This window comes from Bos grunniens, chromosome 3, assembly GCF_055505025.1.
Source record: "Bos grunniens cultivar Pamir isolate PY7600 chromosome 3, Bosgru_T2T1.0, whole genome shotgun sequence".
Classification (NCBI taxonomy): Eukaryota; Metazoa; Chordata; class Mammalia; order Artiodactyla; family Bovidae; genus Bos; species Bos grunniens.
The window spans coordinates 100,745,629-100,766,298 of NC_141167.1; the positions used below are offsets into that span (position 1 = coordinate 100,745,629).

Genomic DNA, 20,670 nt, shown 5'->3' on the forward strand with positions numbered 1-20,670 from the left:
ATCTAGCGGATTGAGTGTAAAGGGGAAGAATATGGCTGTAACTAAGAACCACCTCAGTCCTCCCTGAGTTAGCATTTGTCATCCTCTTACTTAACTGCTCCTAAGAATTTTTTACAGATGTAAATTCTCCTAATGCCTCTTGTGAGCATCATGACATACAATGATCATTAAATATTAGAGACTACTCCCTGCCTTAGTTAAAACGATTGCTCTTTTTTACATGAATTCAAACTTACATCCTCAAATTTTGGAAATTATAGATGCTTACTAGAAAAAAAGTATTTCATCCTTCCAGGTTATGAATTTCTTTCATTCCTTTTCTGTAACAATACTTCTTCCCCCATATCTTCCTGGTCAGTAAAACACATTGACTCATTTTCAAAGCAGCAGCTGTTTTGCTAGAAAGCAGGAACTGTAAGGGATGAAGAAGGTACTGTTATAATCTACTGGTAAGAATGCAAAGGAAATCAAACTGCCTGGTTTTGAATCCTGCCCCTACTTTTTATAACCTTGGTCAAGTTACCAAATTCCTCTCTGGCTAGTTTTGCTTATAAAATGGAGAGAACAGTGTGTCTACTCATAGTTTACAGTGAGGATTAAATGAGAAAATACATATCGAGCATGTTTTCCTGGCATATAATAAGCACTCTACAGCTACATGAAATGATGATGATAACAGACAACCTAACAATCTTTCCAAAGTTGGGGTTTGGGGGGTGGAATGTACATTTTGTTTGGCAGAGCAATGCTGATTCTAGGACTGCACCTATGGGAATAACAAGTTGACTATTTAAAGATAAGATTATTCATTGCAGTGCTGGTCTTAACAGTAAAACATTAGAAATAACATTTATGAAGAGACGTTAGTGAAATAAAGTATGGTACAGCTACACAATGGAAAACTTTGGAGACAAAATAGTATAATAGTTTGGAATACAGACTTCGAGAGTAAACTGGAGTGAGCTGAGGCTTCTCCCATCTCTCCCAGAACATCTTGAGTTATTCTTAGACCTTTCTTTCTTGCTTTTCATTCTATAAGTCAGCTATAGAGCTATAATAATTTCAAAATCTCAGTGGCATAAAACAGTAAGCATTTATTTCTCACTAGAAATTTGCAGGGCAGATGGAGCAGCTCTACTTCAGGGCTAGGATAGCTCCACCTCACAACAGAGCTAGTTAGCCAGAATACATTCTTATCATGACAATCACAGAAGTATAAGAGGATGAGAGACAATACGTGAAGCTTCCTAAGGCCTAGGTTCAGAATGAACACATCTGTTTCCATCCACGTTTCATTGGTCACTGAAAATCACGTGGATGAGCCAAATCCAAGGGTCAGAGAAATACCCCCAGCCTCTCATGAAGCTGTAGAGATGGGGTAGATTCGAGGAGCGATAAGAAATTGGAGCCAGTAATTTAATCTACGTTATTTGTCATCATTTTAAATTGTCTGTCTGTAAGATTGCTACCCAAGTCTCTCTTTGTACTCGTTGAATTCATCCTTGTTTCTGTTTAGTTTACTTTCTCTCATAACAGAATACCTAAAAATTTCTTTGTATCTTTGCAACTCTGACTCAGGAACGAGCTCACTTTGGTGGCATAAGGGCTTCCCATCTGGACTCTGAAACTCCCTCTGAGGGATATTTCCACCCATATATATGAGTTATTTTTCTTCTCTATAGTACTCACATTAAATATTGAATTTCCTTGGATTCAGCCAAGATAAATATCCCAAATTCATATTGTCTTTTAGGGGATGGTTTTTTTAAAAACCAAAATAGGATATTAAATCCTGCATGTTTTCCCAGAGGTACAGAGGCTGGTTTGCACAGATGAGTAACTCTTCACATGCCTCATCAACACTGATATAGATAATCTGGATTCAAATGATCAGGTTTTGAAGGCATTAGCCAGTCTTTGAACCAATTTTTTTTTTTAAATGGAGATTTGCCGTAGTCTAGCCCCAAGAAACAGAATTGGTGGAGAGAGAATATAATCAGAAGAGAATGTCAAAACTTTAGCCCTTCCCTTGGATTCTATAAATTCCATAAACCCAAAATCCAGAGTGTCAAACTGGGGAAATGAGCCTAGAAGTATGAAAATGAGATCATGCCTCAAGAATTAGGGATGCGTTTCCCAGAAAAGGAGCATGATGAAAAGCGGTTTCCTTCCTCTTTTCTAATCTTGACTCCAGAACCCCAAACAGAAACTTTCATGCCTTGTGTGTTACAGATTTCACTGTTCCTGTCAGATTGGAGATGTGGCTCATGATAGCTCTGATCCTTGGGGGTAAGTTGGGTTTAGAAAGGGGTAACTAGAAGGCTCTGGCTGTGGGGACTCAGGACTTTTTGTCTTCCTTTGGTATCCTAGGCTAGAACTCATGAGTATGGAGACAACTGTTTCTGTGCTTCCATGGTTTACTCGTGTCTATTGTATCAAAAAACTGGGGAGGGAAACTCTGAGGTAACAATAAGCCTGGAAGCAGGATGTCAAAATAAAGCCCCACGAATAACCATCTGTAGGCTGTTCATTATCACCTGTACCCGATTTTGGAAAAGTGGGTAAAGAGAAACTCAAGAGACCTAAATTCAGTCCACGTTAATTGTTTCCTCAATTCTCCCTTCCTTGTCATCTCCCACTGACCAACTGATGTCTCTGTTCTTTGTCTCTTACAGCTCCAGTTGCTGAGCAAGTGGGTGAGTAACTCAACTTCCTTTCCTGTCACAGAATGGGTCCCCTTATTCTAAAGAAGAGAGTAGAGGGAGAGGACAGAAAGGAGAAAGATTTATAAATGATGTAAAATTCCCTATATTCAGAGTATGATTGTGACCAAATCCTGGTTTTTAAGGTTTCTCTGTAAAATTTTCCAAATGCACCCTGATCTCTTGATTAAATGCCTAAAAAATGTGTATATAATAATAAGAAAGGACCAAAATTGCAAAAGCATAGATGTAGTTCTGCTGTGTTTTCCAATACCCCCCACACCATTCCCCTTTAGACGAAAACTATTTGTTTTTTACTTCTCCTCAGAAAAAAACAAACAGGTACTGAAGGTTTCAAAGTGTAGAGTTTGAACATAGATTTCCAACACAGATGCTAATTAAAGTCTGAGGTTAACCTTCAGAGACAGAACAGTACAGAAGATAGGAGAATCAGCTCCAGTCAGTTTGCCCTAGTTTAAAACCATGCTTCGTGCTTACCGAGACCTAAATTAGTCAATTATTTCTCAGGAACCCCAAATCTCCAATAGCCAGATGCAGATTTAATAACATGAATAGAACTCTGCTGCAGGATCTGGATACTCTTAATGGTTAGCTTTTGTAGTTTTCTACTTGCCTATTTTTCAATCTGAGTATTGATACTGGATTTTTTTTTCATTGTGCTAGCCATATCTTGCCAGTTGCTCAGACTTCCCTTTTATTCCACTTGATCTTCTTCTTTTCTTTTAATCCCCAAGCAGACCCCACAAAGGCAGTGATCACCTTGAAGCCTCCATGGGTCAGTGTATTCCAAGAAGAAAATGTAACCTTATTGTGTGAGGGGCCCCACCAGCCTGGGGACACTGCTACACAGTGGTTTCTCAACGGCACAGCCATCAAGACCCTGGCCCCCAGATACAGTATTAACAGTGCTACATTCGATGACAGTGGTGAATACAAGTGCCAGACAGGCCTCTCAATGCTAAGTGACCCAGTACAGCTAGAAATCCACAGTGGTGAGTATGCATGGAACAGGAGGGCTAGAAATCACCAGGTCTTCATTGGTGTTTTCTCCTTCCTGGATGCCGTGTGTGTGTGTGTGTGTGTGTGTGTGTGTGCGCGCGCGTGTGTGTACCGATTTATCTGAGTATGCGTCTCAGCTCTATGTGTCTACCAGGTAAAAGTCAAGATACTCAAAACATAACATTAGGGTTCTTAAATTGTGCCCAACAACACCTCATCTAGGGCAGCTCTTCAGTTCAGTTCAGTTTAGTCGCTCAGTCGTGTCCAACTCTTTGCGACCCCATGAATCGCATCCCTGTCCATCACCAACACCTGGAGTTCACTCAGACTCACGGCCATCGAGTCAGTGATGCCAGCCAGCCATCTCATCCTCTGTCGTCCCCTTCTCCTCCTGCCCCCAATCCCTCCCAGCATCAGAGTCTTTTCCATGAGTCAACTCTTTGCATGAGGTGGCCAAAGTACTGGAGTTTCAGCTTTAGCATCATTCCTTCCAAAGAAATCCCAGGGCTGATCTCCTTTAGAATGGACTGGTTGGATCTCCCTGCAGTCCTTAGGGTCTAAGTTTTAATCTAGATACCCTACTAAGACTTTATTTTTCAAAGTTATCTCTTTCTGTTGAAAAAAGTTATGCCTGCACACATAGTAAATAGTAATTCAGAGAAATGAACAATCACATTTCCTTCCCACCCAAACCCCAAGTCCTGCAGTTATCTTCCACAAAAACGAAACTGTTAATGTATATGAACTCCCAAGTCTTGCAGTTACCTTCCACAAAAATGAAACTGTTAGTATATATACATTTGTTTTTAAAAGTGGTTGATAGAATACTCCATATACATCTTACACCTTACTTTTATCACTTAAAATACTTTGGCTGTCTGTTTATATCAATAGAAATCTACTTCCAACTTTTATAATTAACCATTATATTAGTAAACCTCTACTGTTTCCATTTTTGCTTTTACAATCAGTGCCTGCAGTAAACATCTTTATACACATAGTCTGGGGCACATTTCACATATATTGGTAATATAATATTTTGGACATGAAATTACTGTGAGACTTTGAGAATTAAAAACTTTGGTGAATGGAAGCAGAGAAAACAATCTCCACCCACTTAAATCTGTAAGAGGTTCCTACTTATCAAGAAATGGAGACTGTAGTATTTTTTAGGGCAAAATGTTTCATTATTCAGGACAAATCATTCAGTTGGGTGATTCAGTTATTCAAAAGCAATGTTAAAACTTCTTTGTAATTATTAATCAAAAGTTAACTCATACTGGAGGCAGAATTAGATTTATGTAGACAAGGGTGCTTTTGGAGGAAATGTGCTTTAGCCAAGGAAATGTTGAGAGTGTCAGAGCAAATGCTAGATGTTTCTTACGTGTCTCTTAAGACTCCGAGACTCAGTTCCTATGCGAGAGAGGTAAGGGAAGCTGACAGAACTGTTTAAACATGAGATTTTGTATAATTCAAGCAGAAGCAGAAACATTTCATAGTTCAAATAACAAAAGATGAGCTAGGGCTGGGAAGGGGCCATTTTCTTTGCTTCTGCACAGACTCTTGAACTTCAAACACACACAGAAGTTGCTCAGTCATGTCCGACTCTTTGCGACCCCATGGATTGTAGCCCACCAGGCTCCTCGGTCCATGGGATTTTCCAGGCATGAATACTGGAGTGGGTTGCCGTTTCCTTCTCCACTGATGACTTATTGAGAAAAATATCTTTTACATTATTTGTTACAGTATACTATATATCTTTTACATTATGTTTTGGGCTTCCCTGATAGCTCAGTTGGTAAAGAATCTGCCCGCAATGCAGACCTGGGTTCCATCCCTGGGTTGGGAAGATCCCCTGTAGAAGGGAAAGGCTACCCACTCCAGTATTCTGGCCTGGAGAATTCCATGGACTGTAGAGTCCATGAGGTCACAAAGAGTCAGACACGACTGAGTGACTTTACATATATTATATATATTTTAATGTAAAACTTTTATTGAAGTATATCATGTGTGCTTGCAAGCTAAGTTGCTTCAGTCATGTCCAACTCTTTGTGACCCTATTGATCATAGCCAGAACATTTCTAGAATCACAGAAATTCCCTCTTGCCGATTTCTTGTCACTACCCTCAACACTGACTTCTAATACTGTGTATGTGCTCAGTTGCTCAGTCCAACATTTTTATACATGTATTTTACTGTTGTTTTAGTTGCTAAGTTGTGTCTGATTCATGTGATTCTTTGTATATTCTGGATATATTAGGTAGCATTTTGGTCAAAATTTGTGTTAAATCTGGTATCAGTTCCTTGATGTGTGTTGAAAATTGCTTTGTGGCCTACTATGTGCTCATTTTTTAATCACTGTTGCATGTGTCTTTGCACAGGATGTGAATTTTCTTTTTTTAAGGTACATCATTCTATAAATCCTGAAATCAAGTCTATTAATTGTATCATTCAAATATTTATATCTTTATTAGTAGTTTTGACAGTTTCTGATGGAAGCATGTTAAAATTTCCCACTGTGTGTGTGGAGGCAGAAAGCAAAGGTGTCTGTGTGTTTGGGCAGTGCAGTCTTTGAGCACCTTTTGGCTGGGAATGAAAATATGGGAATAAAGAATGTTCATTCTATTTAGAAACACTATGGCAGCATCCTAGACTGTAAAAACCATACACCATATAGCACGGAATACCTGCTGTCCATTCTTAGATAAGTTCTGGAGGGAGGAAAAGCACTATTATCTCTTCTCCTCTTTCGTCCTGTAAGAACCTCATCCTCATTCAGCTAAGCCAACTGCCCCAAGGGAGATAAAATAAAGTAGGCCTTTTGGGGTATGTATGGAGATGAACATCAAAAGGGAGGGCTCATTTGATTTGGAGTTTGTTTTTATCAGCTATGTCACTGATTTGCACATATGTGAGCATTGACATACATACACTTACATACACTTGCCATTCTGTGTGTTTGTCTTAGTATGTGTGATACCGTTAACAAATTAGTCAGGAGTTAGAATGTATTAGTTTTGTATTGCTGTGTAACAAATTGCCACAACTTTAGCAGCCTAAAACAACATACATTTATTATCTTTCCATGGGTCAGGAGTCTTGGCACAGCTTGGTTGGTGCTCTACTGAGGCTGCAGTCAGGGTGTTGACTGGGCTATGTTCCTCCTGGCAGCTCTTCCAACCTCCCATGACCGTGGCAGGACTCAGTTTCTTGCAGTTGTAGGATGAGGTCCCCGCCATTTTACTGGCTGTCAGCTGGAGGCCAGTCTCATTTCCTGAAGACCCCCTTCTTTGTGGCCCTCACACAGGCCCTCTCACAACATGTCAGCTCACTTCTTCAAGGCTGGCAGGAGTCTCCTGCAGCCCAGTCAGCTAAGACAACCTCATATAATGTAACATCATGATAGGAGTGGCATTTCAGAAACTTTGCCATATTCTGTTGACTGGAAGTAAGTCATAGGTTCTAGCCACATGCAAGAATGTGACTCACTGGGGGCATTTTAAAATGCTGCCTACCACATAGAGTAAGCTGTTTTTGTCCCAACCAACTTCTGAGACCTGGAAAGAAAAAGTAAGAAGGGCCTGCTGGTAAAGATTACTTTTCTTCCTAGCAAAGCTAAAGATATTTGAGGAACAGGAGACAGACCTTAAATTCAACAGAGTTCTAAAGTTGGAACTTTACAAAGTGAAAAAAGATAAACCCACAGGGTCCAGCTTTGGCTTCCTTGTACCTCTGCCACCTTATACACACATTTTGTGCCCATATTTTCCAGATTGGCTACTACTCCAGGTCACTAGCAGAGTCTTCACAGAAGGGGACCCTCTGGCCTTGAGGTGTCATGCATGGAAGAATATGCCAGTGTACAAAATGCTTTTCTACAAAGATGGCAAGCCCTTTAGGTTTTCTAATCAGAATTCTGAATTCACCATTCTGCAAACCAACTTGAGTCACAATGGCATCTATCACTGCTCGGGCGAGAGAAGGCGTCGCTACACATCGGCAGGAGTATCTATCACTATAAAAGGTACTATATCTAAATAGTCATAGAGCTATTAGTTATAAGAACCAGAAGAACCATCATAAATTATCACTTCAATTAGCAAGTGAAGAAACTGAACTCCAGAGAGGTAAACTGCCTTTAAGAAGGCCACACAATGACCAGTGGCTGGGTTGGGAGCATAACTGAGGTCTTTTGGGTCCCTGTCCATTGCTCTTTCCGGTATACCACAGTGCCCCATCACTAATTCCAGGAGCTAACGTCAAGGCCATGCCATAGTGGGAATCTACTTCACCCATTTTATTTTAGTTGCAAGGAACAGAGATGCACTCAAGGTAGGTAGGAAGATTATTAGAAAATAACTCAATGAAATTTAATAAAAATTCCATAGTAAGGAAGACATTAGGATGTGCTTATACTTTCCATCTATTTCCCAGGGACCACGTGGCCTCTCTGGTTCCACTTCCCTCTGAACATCTGCTAATTAAGTAGTTCCCTCTGTCCTAGTTTGCATGTGGTTCTTGAAATAACTCTTTCATGGCCTTTATCTTAGTAGTCATAACCACTAGCAACTTTTGTGTGTCTGAAAAATAGTTCATTCCTATGGAAAAAAAATTATTGTCCCAGATTATCTCTTTCTGTCTTTTTGACTGCACCACACAACTCGAGGGATCTTACTTCCCTGACCGGGATCAAACCCTGCCCTGACTGCAGTGGAAGCACTGAGTCCTAACCACTGGATCTCCAGGGAATTCCCCTCCAGATTATCTTTTGAGTCAGAAACACAAGTATTGAGTCACTGAACTGGCTGGGGGGGGGGTGTTGTTGAGGTCCTTAGTGGACTGGAACCTGGTGGTCCGGAGTCGACAATAAGAAAGTAAAGGAGAGAAAGAGGCTGATATGCCTTGGTTTACACAGAAAGCCAATAAAGCTCCTGGCACAGGGCTTGCTCTGTTCATGGAGGCCTCAGGCACCCTCTCAATGGGGTGAAGCCACAGAGCACCTTCTTGAGAGGGTGAACTCCGAGGGCCTCTGTGCTACAAAGAAATAGCCTGAGAGAGAGAGAGAGAAAGAAAGAGAAAGAAAGACACAGGGACCAGAGCTCTGATGGAGCAAAGATGTTTTATTCAACATTGTGTAGGTATTTATACTGTCTTACAAGATAGCTATTTTCAGCAGAGATAAAATCAAAACTTACAAGTTATCAAGAAAACATGAGGTCATCCATATGAAAGAGAGTTGTAAATAACCACTTTTACCATATGGTTCATAAAAAGGAAGAGGGTACTTATTACTGTATAGAAAAACTAACGAAGGAAATGCCTGGATTCCTCAGTCCCGGGACAGGCTTGCCTCTCCTCTTAATTCCTGAATATTCAGGAATTAATAAGGAGCAGAGAATTCCTGACAGATCCAAAACAGCACACAGGAAGCCTCCTGTTAAATGCTTCCTGACAGGGTGTCAGTGTCCACTCCCGGTTAAACATTACCAGAGGGTCATATAATAAATGACATGGCTATTCAGTGAAGCATGAACTATGTAGAGGTATTCTCCCCAGAATAATATGGTCAAGCTAGTAACTGCAAGTATGTCTATGAGGAAATCCTAAGAATACCTCTCTGCTGAAAGTGGAGAAACTCTGTCTTATAGATATATTCTCTAGGGGCAGGTTTCCCAAAGGGGCTAGGAGTATATCTTCTGTTAAAAAACAAACAAAAGAACCTTGACACTGATGCAGGCCACCCTCTCCCTATCAACTTTTTCTTCAGAGCTATTTCCAGCCCCAGTGCTGAGAACATCCTTCTCATCCCCTCACCAAGAGGGGAATCTGGTCAACCTGAGCTGTGAAACAAAGTTGCCCTCAGAGAAGCCTGGTCAGCAGCTTTACTTCTCCTTCTATGTGGGAAACAAGACCCTAATAAGCAGGACCACATCCTCTGAATACCAGACATTCATTGCTAAAAAAGAAGACCGTAGGCTATACTGGTGTGAAGCTGCCACAGGAGATGGGAATCTTATCAAGCGCAGCCCTGAGCTGGAGCTTCCGGTGCTTGGTAAGTAGGAACGAGGGGAACTGACTGATATACAAGGAGACATGCCCTTCCCTCCTCTGGGACTGAGATCTCATGACACTTTTTTCACAGCCCACCCAGGAAAAAACCACGAACAGGTCTTTGCACTCTTGATTCAAAACTTCACTGTTCTCCTCATAAACTTCCTTAAATTTCCTTTCCTCTTTCTTCTCTTTCCTTCCTCCATTTATTTCCTCCCTTCTTTTCCTTTCTCTGTATTTTCTCCTGCCTTCTCTCTCTCTCTCTTCTGTCTCTCTTCCTCCTTTCTTCCCTCCCTCTTTCACCAATAATCTGATAAAAAATATATTGAATTCTTCCTATTTTATAGGTCTGGGGATATAAAGACACTGGGGTACAGTTTTTTTTTACTTCAGAGAGCTCACATGGTAGATTGGTGAGACGGGGGTTTTGTGGACTGCACATGAATACCTGCCTGCCACAGTGTCTACGTATGGCTGAGGTAGAGGGAATATGAGCTCCAGAACAAAGACTCTTTGGGGAAAAATGTTTATCTTCAAACTAAATTCTAATCTTTAAATGGCACAGATAGCAGTTGTTGCTGAAACTAGGAAGTAAGTGCACTGGCAAGGCCCTGGCAGTTAGGCTCTTACGAGGAGCATGCCCCCTGTCCATAACCATAGAGCCCAGCTCCAGCTACCACCAGCTCCTTCCTGCCCCCCAAAGCCCCAGAGTCTCCCTCAGGCACAGACATAGCAAGTCTCAGCCAACCTTCTCTTCCAAACATAATTCAGCCAGATCCCTCTGGTTTCTAAATAGCATTTATCCTCTGTTGTTTTCTTTTACAGGCCTCCAGTCAACAACTCCTGTCTGGTTTCATTTTCTTTTCTATCTGGCAGTGGGGATAATGTTTTTGGTGGACAGTGTTTTATGTATTGTAATACATAAGGAACTACAAAGAAAGAAAATGTGGAATTTAGAAATCTATTTGGACTCTCTGGACTCTGGTCATGGGAAGGAGGTACCTCCTACCTTCAAAAACATAGACAATTAAAAGAAAGCGGAAATGTCAGAAACAAGAACAACTGTAAGAAAGGACACACCAGGAGAAGCCCTGAGAGGGTGGACTGTGGCAATCATGCCATGGGTGCCCAGAGGTCCAGAGGCCCCTTCCCCTCTTCTCTGTGTAAGCACGGGGCACAAACACCCAAATGTTGACAGACATGAGAACTGCAACTCCCATGGCATCTAACTCTTCAATAAAGCAAGTAAATGAGGTTGACTTCAATGGAAATAAACTGGAAAAGTTGGTAACAAGGATGATTATAAGACTTACTCTAAAGAAAAAGTTTTTTTAAACTTGGAAGTCAAGTCTAACCTGATTATCCTATTAAAATAATAAATTATTGTTATCAAATTATTATTTATGAGCAAGAATTTATTTACAGAGACAGGGTGGAAAAGTAAGTGTGTGTATATGTAAGAGATTAAGATAGAGAAAGAGAGAAAGAGAGAGGGGAAGGATATGAGGGAGACAAGAGGAAACAGTATAAACAAAAAAAAGAAGAACTATAACCCACAAATGAATCTGGGTGACTGAGAATGAGAGAGTTCATACTTCTTGGTGTCTGGGTGGTCCCTTGATGACTTTTCTGTATTGCATACACCTCAAAGAGATACAAGGAAGAGACTCATGATGAAAAATGGGTGTATCACTTTTGCCCTTTCCTTTGAGGTTTTCTCATAACCTCTCTGTCATCAGAGACTTGAGACTTGAAGCAGATGGAAGAGCACCATAGCCCCCTGCTTCCTTAGTCTGTGGACAATGAGAATGTCCTTCTCCCCTTCATCTTAAGAAAAAAAGTACAGTAATTGTCATCTCAATATAAATATAACTCCAACAGTTGTATTAAAAGAAATGGTCATAGATCATCATAGGAGCCTTATTGTTTACCCATATTTGGTCTTATGGACTGTGGAAACAGAAATTAGAATTGCAGGGAATTAGTTCCATAGGAAAGAGGCCCAAAGACCCTCTCTGGAGAGACTGTCTGTAGAAGACTCTAGACTGAGGAATTGGGAATTGAAGCAGGAAGTGACAGTCACACTCAGAGGAGACAGTTACATTCTACCCTCACTAGGTGGATGGAATTTCAGGAATAGGGCTCCCTGGAGACGGAAAGTTGGGGGTAGACATGGATACAGACCTGGCGGAAATTGTAATGAAGCTGATCATCGTTAACATATCTGGAAGTACTTCCTTCTTCCCCATGCTTTTCTTTTGTGCTTCCTATCCGGAGTTTTCCATGCTTGTATCGTTGCCACAGTATTTTCTCATATATACTTTAGTATACTTAAAAAATGGATCTGACTCAGTTAGTTTCTTGATTGAACAATCTGTACCTCCATGTACCCTCATTTCTAGTGTATAGCTGGAAACAGGCTCTTGGGATCCAGACGGAGGCACACCTGCCTGGTCCGCAAGCCTTGGTGCTGAGTCTGGTCGAGGTCTGATGCCGCCTCCCCCTTTCTCCAGGTGGGTGTACAGCCCTACAATTTCTCTACAGGGGTTAACTGCCGTCTCCCTAGCACTTGCCCAATCTCTCTAAGGGCTCACTCCTCTTTATTTTTATTCCATCCACTGTGGAAACATACAGAAATCACTGGCTCCTACTGGAGAGAGAGGCCCAAAGGACCTAGATCCCTTTTTTGTTCATCATCCTCCACCTTTGGTTAAAGCCTATGTATGAGGGGACCAGGCAACCACAGGAAGGAAAGTGAAAGATTCTCTAGGTCTGCTCTAGAGACAAATCAACAGGCATCCACAGGGAAACTTGACCTCATGGTCTCATATTTTGAATCACTAAATCCAATTTGTTTCAGACACAAAGACAAATACACTGATCAACTTGAATCTTCACACCAGTTTTCAGTTTGCAGGGAGAGGCATAGCTGAAAAAAGTCAAGAGATGGTTGCTGACTCCAGTCTCTGGAGCATGCATGATCACTGTAAAGGAGCCATTCTGTTTCCTGTGGTTTGTGTGCTACCATGTCAGTCTCATGCCCTTCTGTACACTTGAGATGTTTCCTGCAGGCAGTTCTCCAAAATGCCTCTGATTCTTAAAGGTTCCTCTGCTGTGTGTATTAGCATCCAGGGACACCCAGAAGTGCTTCTGTAAAAGCTGACATCAGCTTTTACCTACTGGAGGATATAGGAAGTATGTTTTACCAATTCCCTTCAGAAAGTGCATTGGAAACCAAGTTTAGGCTCCAGATCATGTGCAACAAATTCATTTGGCCACCATCTTGTCAACTAATAATAACTTAATGCATGGGTACATATTCAAGATTTATAATCAGATGTATCTTGGTAAACAAACCTAAGTGGTCTTTTACCACCTATAAAGACAAAAATTCTAGTAATTTTACTTAAATCTTTCAGAATTTAATATCATCAGGACAAATCAAAGTCTTACATGTTTTTAACCCAATGCTTTTTTCAGAATAGCTAAGACTATTTATTGAATATTTAGTATCACATTATCTATTTATAATAATTTTTTTTGTTTTTGAATATATACTCAAATCCAAAATGTACAAAAATCTCCTTCCATCTCAGACTCCAAGCCCTTTGTCTTCGTCTGTTTGTGCTATTATAAAAGAATACCATAGGCTGGGTCGCTTATAGACAGCAGAATTTATTTCTCATAGATCAGGAGGCTGGGAAATCCAAGATCAAGGTGCTTACAGATTGATGGTCGACACCGAAATCAGATTGATTATATTCTTTGCAGCCAAAGATGGAGAAGCTCTATACAGTCAGCAAAAACAAGACCGGGAGCTGACTGTGGCTCGGATCATGAACTCCTTATTGCCAAATTCAGACTGAAATTGAAGAAAGTGGAGAAAACCAATAGATCACTCAGTATGACCTAAATCAAATCCCTTACGATTATACAGTGGAAGTGAGAAATAGATTAAAGGGACTAGATCTGATAGACAGACTGCATGATGAACTATGGATGGAGGTTCATGACATTGTATAGGAGACAGGAATCAAGACCATCCCCAAGAAAAAGAAATGCAAAAAAGCAAAATGGCTGTCTGAGGAGGCCTTACAAATAGCTGTGGAAGGACAAAAAGCGAAAAGCAAAGGAGAAAAGGAAAGATATACCCATTTGAACGCAGAGTTCCAAAGAATAGCAAGGAGAGATGAGAAAGCCTTCCTCAGTGATCAATGCAAAGAAATAGAGGAAAACAATGGAATGGGAAACACTAGAGATTTCTTTAAGAAAATTAGAGATATCAAGGAAACATATCATGCAAAGATGGGCTCAATAAAGGACAGAAATGGTAGGGACCTAACAGAAGCAGAAGATATTAAGAAGAGGTGGCAAGAATACACAGAAGAACTGTACAAAAAAGATCTTCACGACCAAGATAATCACGATGGTGTGATCACTCACCTAGAACCAGACATCCTGGAATGTGAAGTGGGCCTTAGAAAGCATCACTACGAACAAAGCTAGTGGAGGTGATGGAATTCCAGTTGAGCTATTTCAAATCCTGAAAGATGACTCTGTGAAAGTGCTGCACTCAATATGCCAGCAAATATGGAAAACTCAGCAGTGGCCACAGGACTGGAAAAGGTAAGTTTTCATTCCAATCCCAAAGAAAGGCAACGCCAAAGAATGCTCAAACTACCGCACAATTGCACTCATCTCACACGCTAGTAAAGTAATGTTTAAAATTCTCCAAGCCAGGCTTCAGCAATATGTGAATCGTGAACTTCCAGATGTTCAAGCTGATTTTAGAAAAGGCAAAGGAACCAGAGATCAAATTGCCAACATCCGCTGGATCATCGAAAAAACAAGAGAGTTTCAGAAAAACATCTATTTCTGCTTTATTGACTATGCCAAAGCCTTTGACTGTGTGGATCACAATAAACTGTGGAAAATTCTGAAAGAGATGAAAATACCAGACCACCTGACCTGCCTCTTGAGAAACCTGTATGCAGGTCAGGAAGCAACAGTTAGAACTGGACATGGAACAACAGACTGGTTCCAAATAGGAAAAGGAGTACATCAAGGCTATATAGTGTCACCCTGCTTATTTAACTTATATGCAGAGTACATCATGAGAAACGCTGGGCTGGAGGAAGCACAAGCTGGAATCAAGATTGCCAGGAGAAATATTAATAACCTCAGATATGCAGATAACACCACCCTTATGGCAGAAAGTAAAGACAAACTAAACAGTCTCTTGATGAAAGTGAAAGAGGAGATTGAAAAAGTTGGCTTAAAGCTTGACATTCAGAAAACTAAGATCATGGCATCTGATCCCATCACTTCATGGCAGATAGATGGGGAAACAGTGGAAACAGTGGAAGACTTTATTTTTCTGGGCTCCAAAATCACTGCAGATGGTGACTGCAACCATGAAATTAAAAGATGCTTACTCCTTTGAAGGAAAGTTATGACCAACCTACATAGCATATTAAAAAGCAGATACATTACTTTGCCAACAAAGGTCCATCTAGTCAAGGCTATGTTTTTTCCAGTAGTCATGTATGGATGTAAGAGTTGGACTACAAAGAAAGCTGAGTGCCGATGAATTGATATTTTTGAACTGTGGTGATGGAGAAGACTCTTGAGCGTCCCCTGGACTGCAAGGAGATCCAACCAGTCCATCCTAAAATACATCAGTCCTGGGTGTTCACTGGAAAGACTGATGTTGAAGCTGAAACTCCAATACTTTGGCCACCTGATGCGAAGAGCTGACTCATTTGAAAAGACTCTGATGCTGGGAAAGATTGAGGGCAGGAGGAGAAGGGGACACAGAGGATGAGATGGTTGGATGCCATCATCAACTCGATGGACACGGGTTTGGGTGGACTCCAGGAGTTGGTGATGGGCAGTACAGTTCATGGGGTTGCAAAGAGTCAGACACGACTAAGTGACTGAACTGAACTGAAGAGCCCAAATCCTGATCTATAGATGACTATCTTCCTTCTGTGTCCTCATATGCAGAGGGGTGAGGGAGCTGTCTGGGGTCTCTTTCATAAGGGCACTAAATAACCACCCATGAGGACTCCACCATCATGACTCAATCACCCCTCACCCCTGGCCTCATACCATCAGTCTAACACCCCTAATACCACCCACGGCCTAATACCACGGCCTAACACCCCTCACCTCCTAATACCATCCATCACGTTGGGAATAAGATTTCAACATATGAATTTGGGAAGAAACATGAACACTCAGTCCATAGCACCTTCTAATGTCCTTTCCAAAGATAATTTCTATTGGTTGTTTTCTGTCATCTCAGAGATTTTTATGCTTTCATAGGCAAATGAAAGAAGGCATTCTTTCTTCTATGTCCCTTTGTAAGCAAATGTTGGCATAATATACACACCATTGCACCTGGCCTTTTTCAAATAACTTATTAGGAGCAGCACTTGCTCCAGAGCTCCTTGGAGGGTCCATCAAAGCCTACACTGCAATCTGATTTCTTCTTCTGCCCAATCCTATGTCCTCATTCTTCCTTTCATAAGGGTTCATCCCTAATAATCATCTTGTTGGTGGCTCAGATGGTAAAGCATCTCTCTACAATGCAGGAGACCCAGGTTCAATCCCTGGGTCGGGAAGATCCCCTAGAGAAGGAAATGGCACCCCACTTCAGTACTATTGCCTGGAAAATCCCCTGGAAGGAGGAAGCCTGGTAGGCTACAGTCCATGGAGTCGCAAAGAGTCGGACACAACTGAGCAACTTCACTTCACTTCACCCCAAACACTGTCTCAGCCTCTGCTTCCAGAAAGTCCAACCTGAGCAGTTTGTAAGTCGCTACAACAATTGTAAAGCCTTTGGAGTCTCATAAGACATTCAAATAACATGTTTAGGGACACACTTCTTGTAACAGAGAACAAAACATTAAAAATAATTGCACCACACCTCCATTTTGGACAGGAGAATAAGCTTGATATTCCTGTGAATGTTCTTGGTTTAACACCTTCTCAAATTGAATTTTTTGAGCTGTCCTATGAAGCAAAAATGTTGTCTCTCCCTCTAGCTGTAAGCAAGAGAATATTTTCTTTTTTTTTTTTTTTTCTGATTATACTTTTATGAGTTACACAGGCTTGCATTTTAGTCAGGGTTTAGAATTTCACTAGTTAATATTAGACACAAAATGCAAGCCTGGGGACTTCCCTGGTGGAGCAGTGGATAAGAATCCTCCTGCCAATGCAGGGGACATGAGTTCGATCCCTGGTCATGGATTCTACATGCTGCGGAGCATCTAAACCCCAGTGCCACGATTACTGAGCTTGTGCTCTAGAGCCCAGGAGCCGCAACTAATGAGCTAACGGGCTACAACAACCGAAACCCGTGCACCTAGAGCCTGAGCCCTGCAACAAGAAAAGCCACCACAATGAGAAGCTTTCGCACTGTATGGAAGAGTAGCTCCTACTCACCACAATTAGAGAAAGCCCTTGCAAAGCAACCAAGACCTAGTGCAGCCAAAAATAAATTAATTAAAAAGAAATGTAAGCCTACTAATTTTATTTGCAGAATCAAGAAATGGGTCAATATGATTTTCTTCAGTACGGGTAAAACAAGCACCGTACGGCATTTTATTTTCTACAGTCACCACCACTCCCTATTGTCATACACATGGATTGCTTCACTCACCAGCATAGGTGTCCTCGAAGGCTGTACAAACTCACAGGGATATATATAAAGATGTCCTAACAGGTACCTTGGCAATGATAGTTTAAGAAACTCATCCCCTAATCATCAATTTCCATATGCACCCTTTCATTACATTTGTGCAGCCTAAAAACATGCCTGCTGTAAATGCTGAAGCTGGTTCATCCTTTTAAAACTCTTCTTTCCCACTCATCCTTCTCCTAGTTTACAAAAGAAAAGCGGGTGAAAGATGGGTAGCTCTCACCCATCCCGAATCATGATACACTACCCCGGGGATTCCAAAGAGACAAAAGAACTATTATACAAACCAGAGGTAATTTTCATCTTTCTCTGTCTTATACTTATGGGAGTTAGGTGCCAAGTCAGGTATTCAAAACCACTGTGGGCCCATGTTGAGATGTTTTGAATCCTAGTATACTATAGAGAAGTAGGGCGGATTTCACAACAATTTTTAGTCAAAGACTTTGCTTCCTTGCATTATTATTTAAAAAAAAAAAAAAAAAAGGCTTGGCTCTGCAGCAAAAGTCCTCTGAGAGCAAGGCAAAGAAAGTGTAAGTAAGAAATACTTGATAACAACCTTGTACATGCTTAGTCACTCAGCTATGTCTGACCCTGCGACCCCATGGACTATAATCCACTAGGCTCCTCTGTCCACAGAGTTTTCCAGGCAAGAATACTGCAATGCGTTGCCATTTCCTACCCAAGGGGATCTTCCCAAACTCAGAGATGAAACCCAAATCTCTTGCATCTCCTGCACTGGCAGATGAATTCTTTACTACCTGATAACAGCAGCAAATTATCTCATCTGGGACAACAAACATGCACAGCCCATACCTAATCTAGTCATCTATGAATTAGGCTGTATGCGAATCTGTAACACGTTGTTTGGGGGTTTAAACAACTCCAAAATCCCAGCACCTTACACCAATAAAGTTTTGTTGTTCATATTTTCTCTAGGGTCAGCTGAGAGGGAGGGAGAAGGCCAGGTGTCTGTGCCAGAATGAAAAAGAGTTTTGGAACATCTCAAACCAGGAATTAAATGCTCTAGCCCAGAAGTCACAACCAACACGTCAACTTCCAATGCTTGGGTCAGAACTTTGTGTTACACCCAGCCACAAAGAGGATGTGAAATCCTAAAGTAAGCAAAAACAAGGAGCTGGAAATATTGTGACAACAGCACAAATGCAACCACAGAGTATTTAAGCTATGCCAAAAGCATGCTGGGAAATACCAACTAATTTCAAAAGAGCCATGTCTCCCTGCATCATCTCAGTAAAGGGAAGGGGTTGATCTTCATTCATCATGACTCAGTCTTGTTTCTTAGTTGAACAGGCAGCATGATTTTAAAAACTTGAAAAGTCTTTTACTTCTAACAGATTCAACATTATAGCTTCAAGTAAAACAAGTGTGTAGTGTGTCTTCAGTCGTGTGCAACTCTGCAACCCCATGGATGTAGCCCATCAGGCTCCTCTGTCCATGGGATTCTCCAGGCAAGACTACTGGAGTGGGCTGCCCTGCCCTTCTCCAGGGGACCTTCCCAACCCAGGGATCGAACCCTGGTCTCCTGCATTGCAGATGGATTCTTTACCACTGAGCCATTGGAGAAGTTGAAGGCAAATTGGTATTTTAAACCCTTCTGTGTTCCAGACTCATGTTTAGTACTGATAGGCCTCACTGTGCATCAGGCACATGGATGTGAGATTTCAGTAACAATTTATGGTGACTGGGGCAGGTTGATCCTGGCCAGGGGCAGCCCCTTCCCAAATACTCAGCAGCTGCTGGACTTCATTTTGCTCTGGGGAAATGGAAGGGACTCTCCCTTACAGGCACCAGCTGCCCCAAGGCACAAGGCTGTTTGGAGCAAAGAAACATCCAGAGCTATGGTCCACATTTGGTGTCACCTGGAGTAAGTCACTCAAGCTTGCACAAGCTAGTAATTCTGTCCACTCTATAAGTCAGCCATTTTGGGTCTGTTCTCTTTTGAGAGCTGGGCTACTCTGGAGACCTCTGGTAGTGGAAGTGGAATTTTAGACTCACTTTCTCTAATTATCTGTCTGTGTGACTGCAGCTTCTTTGTTGTTTGTGTTTTTGTGTGTATCATTTTGGGTTGGGTCACTCTGGTTTGTCCTTCTGTGCGTGGGACCACATTTGTTATTTGCATGTTGTATGTTTGTGAATCAGGATTTTCACTGGTTAGTTGAGATGTCTTTGAATAATGGAGCTAGCATGTGATGACATCAGGTACCCTTCCCTATTGAGCTGGGTTTCGCCTGTGGTGGAACATTGGTTGGGATATTCCCTTTGCAATGGGTGGAAGTCTCATTTTTTTGGTGCTAGGGAACTGTGAATCTTAGAGACCATTTTGCACTGCATTTGTTTGTTTGGTATTTGATAACACCTGGTATTTGATAATAATCAGAGCTCTATTCCATCTTATAGTCCCCCTCTAGGGTTAAAAAAAATTTTTTTTTACACTGCATGGCCACTATATTCTTTAGACTCTGGAGCGGGGGAAAAATTGGTCAAGATGAAACTTTTTAAATTCCAAAACTGGCCCTTTTTTGTATATGCAGTTGGAGAAAGCTGGCTTGATGAAATACTTTTTTCAGAATTCTGACACTAAGAAAATAAAAATACTTCTAAGAGAAAGCATGAAGTTAACTAAATAAAGTTAACTTATTCCTACTGTTATTTCTGGTTTTGTGTTTGTCGGGTGAATTGCCATGACACATGTAGTCATGATCTCCTGTCTTTCAATTTGCATGAAATTTGTTTGTTATTAATAAGAGGAATCTTGGTTTGAAAAAGTTGAGGAAGTTGTTGAACTTCACCCTTTTGTTTTTGTCCTGCAGGGATTACATTTTTGTTCTTTGTGTGTGTTTGTGTTTCTTTTGTGTGTAAGTGTGCCAGCTAGGGGAACTCAAATTTGTTTCCTGAATACAGCTTATTCAGCTGCATTCTCCAGAATTGGACCATTTTTTGGTTATAATACTTCTGAGTTAATTTGTAAATGATTTCTATTTAACTGACTCAAAAGTAAGTGCTTACAAATTAAATACTTTCTAATATTTAGAAACTTGGCCAAAATGAATTTCATATCATCATGATATGGGAAAAATATTCAGTACTGAATTGATACCTGGTATTGAAACTAGCTTAAGTTTGTTGTCTTGCTAAATGTACCTAGATTTATTGGAGGTCAAATAAGACAGT

The 20,670-nt window shown here is 41.1% G+C and overlaps 2 protein-coding genes and 1 long non-coding RNA gene across 10 annotated transcripts in view; 2 read left to right on the forward strand and 1 right to left on the reverse strand.

The window, feature by feature from the left end:
* Window positions 1-20,670, reverse strand: part of LOC147376367 (myomegalin-like) — a 65,625-nt gene that overhangs the window by 42,500 nt on the left and 2,455 nt on the right. The gene's annotated exons all lie outside the window — the stretch shown is intronic.
* On the forward strand, window positions 2,190-11,170 carry FCGR1A (Fc gamma receptor Ia). The gene is made up of 6 exons (XM_086392344.1): window positions 2,190-2,289; window positions 2,676-2,696; window positions 3,461-3,715; window positions 7,495-7,746; window positions 9,490-9,774; window positions 10,599-11,170. Exons 1-6 carry the CDS (start codon window positions 2,259-2,261, stop codon window positions 10,802-10,804), a joined length of 1,050 nt encoding a protein of 349 aa, XP_086248470.1. The 5' UTR covers window positions 2,190-2,258; the 3' UTR covers window positions 10,805-11,170.
* LOC147376369 (uncharacterized) lies at window positions 12,172-18,753 on the forward strand. Its single transcript, XR_015160931.1, has 2 exons — window positions 12,172-12,286; window positions 18,415-18,753. It is a non-coding gene; the product is annotated as an uncharacterized LOC147376369 (long non-coding RNA).